The 1,081-nt window shown below is 38.3% G+C and overlaps 1 protein-coding gene across 1 annotated transcript in view; it reads left to right on the forward strand.

The window, feature by feature from the left end:
* Nucleotides 1–354: 354 nt before the first annotated feature.
* The window catches only part of SARC_08598 (N-alpha-acetyltransferase 20, NatB catalytic subunit), a 4,523-nt gene continuing 3,796 nt past the window's right edge, over nucleotides 355–1,081 (forward strand). The window contains exon 1 of the mRNA XM_014297410.1: nucleotides 355–567. Within this exon, the coding sequence (XP_014152885.1) occupies nucleotides 515–567 (53 nt within the window). The 5' untranslated portion in view covers nucleotides 355–514. The remainder of the gene's footprint in view (nucleotides 568–1,081) is intronic.

Here is a 1,081-nt window from a genome sequence, read left to right on the forward strand (position 1 = left end):
TATATGTGTGTGTGTGTGTGTATATACCGCTCAGTAGCCTATGAACTAGGGACCTAGGAGATTCACGATTAGTAGCGGGCACTTGGGGCACTTACCTGAAATAGAAGTTCGGCTCGACGCTGACCTTGGAAATCCATATGCCAGCCCTCATTGTGCTGTGCGCTAACTTTTGACATGTTGTTCCTTACAGTTATAAGTTGGTGGTGAATACCACGCTAAATGCCGTGCTTTGTAGACGCTATCTTGTAGCGTGGCGTGTGTGTGCGTGCGAAATTCATTTTTTCATATATATTATTATGATTCTAAATGTTTACTTTTTATTGTGCCTGTATTTAATCTGTACTGGAGTAGAAGAATTGTTTGAGCCTTGAATCTATTAAGCACATTTATCACACATTTATATTTTAGTTGACTTGCTTCCATACGAAATAGAATCAGACTTAGACTGTGTCAGCTGCTTCTCCCTTTGCTCCAGTACTGATCACCTCCTATACTATTCCTATACAGTACAATCATGACAGAGGTCAGGCGCTTCGTCTGTGACGACATGTTCCGCTTCAATACCGTGTAAGTTATAGTCGTTTTGTGTGTGTCAAAATCATATATTCGTGCACACATACTTATGATTTCACACGTTCGTATACACATATATGCTGTGAAGGATCGGGACTTTGGTGTGCTAATCGCGAATTTTAATTGCTGTGTATCATGTAAGTATGTGGCGAAGTCTTCGTTTCAATAAACACAGACGCATACGAGTATGCAAGTTTATCCTGTTGAGTATGGCGCTGACGAAAGGATTCGCACCACGGTTGCCATTTGTTCCCGACTCGTCTCTAAGATAAATGTAAGCTGGCATATTCAGCACGTTATCGGTGTTCTATATGTATGCATTCGTTGAATGAAAACGTACATATGTCTTCGGTGTACATACATATAACCATTCTAGTAGAGATATTCGGTTATATCCATTCAAACTTGATATCGATATATATATATATACTATTTATCCATATTATATATATATATATATATATACGTGTGTGTTGAGTGTATGTTATTTTGTAGATGTATATGTATA

This window comes from Sphaeroforma arctica (assembly GCF_001186125.1).
Source record: "Sphaeroforma arctica JP610 unplaced genomic scaffold supercont1.788, whole genome shotgun sequence".
Taxonomy (NCBI): domain Eukaryota; class Ichthyosporea; order Ichthyophonida; genus Sphaeroforma; species Sphaeroforma arctica.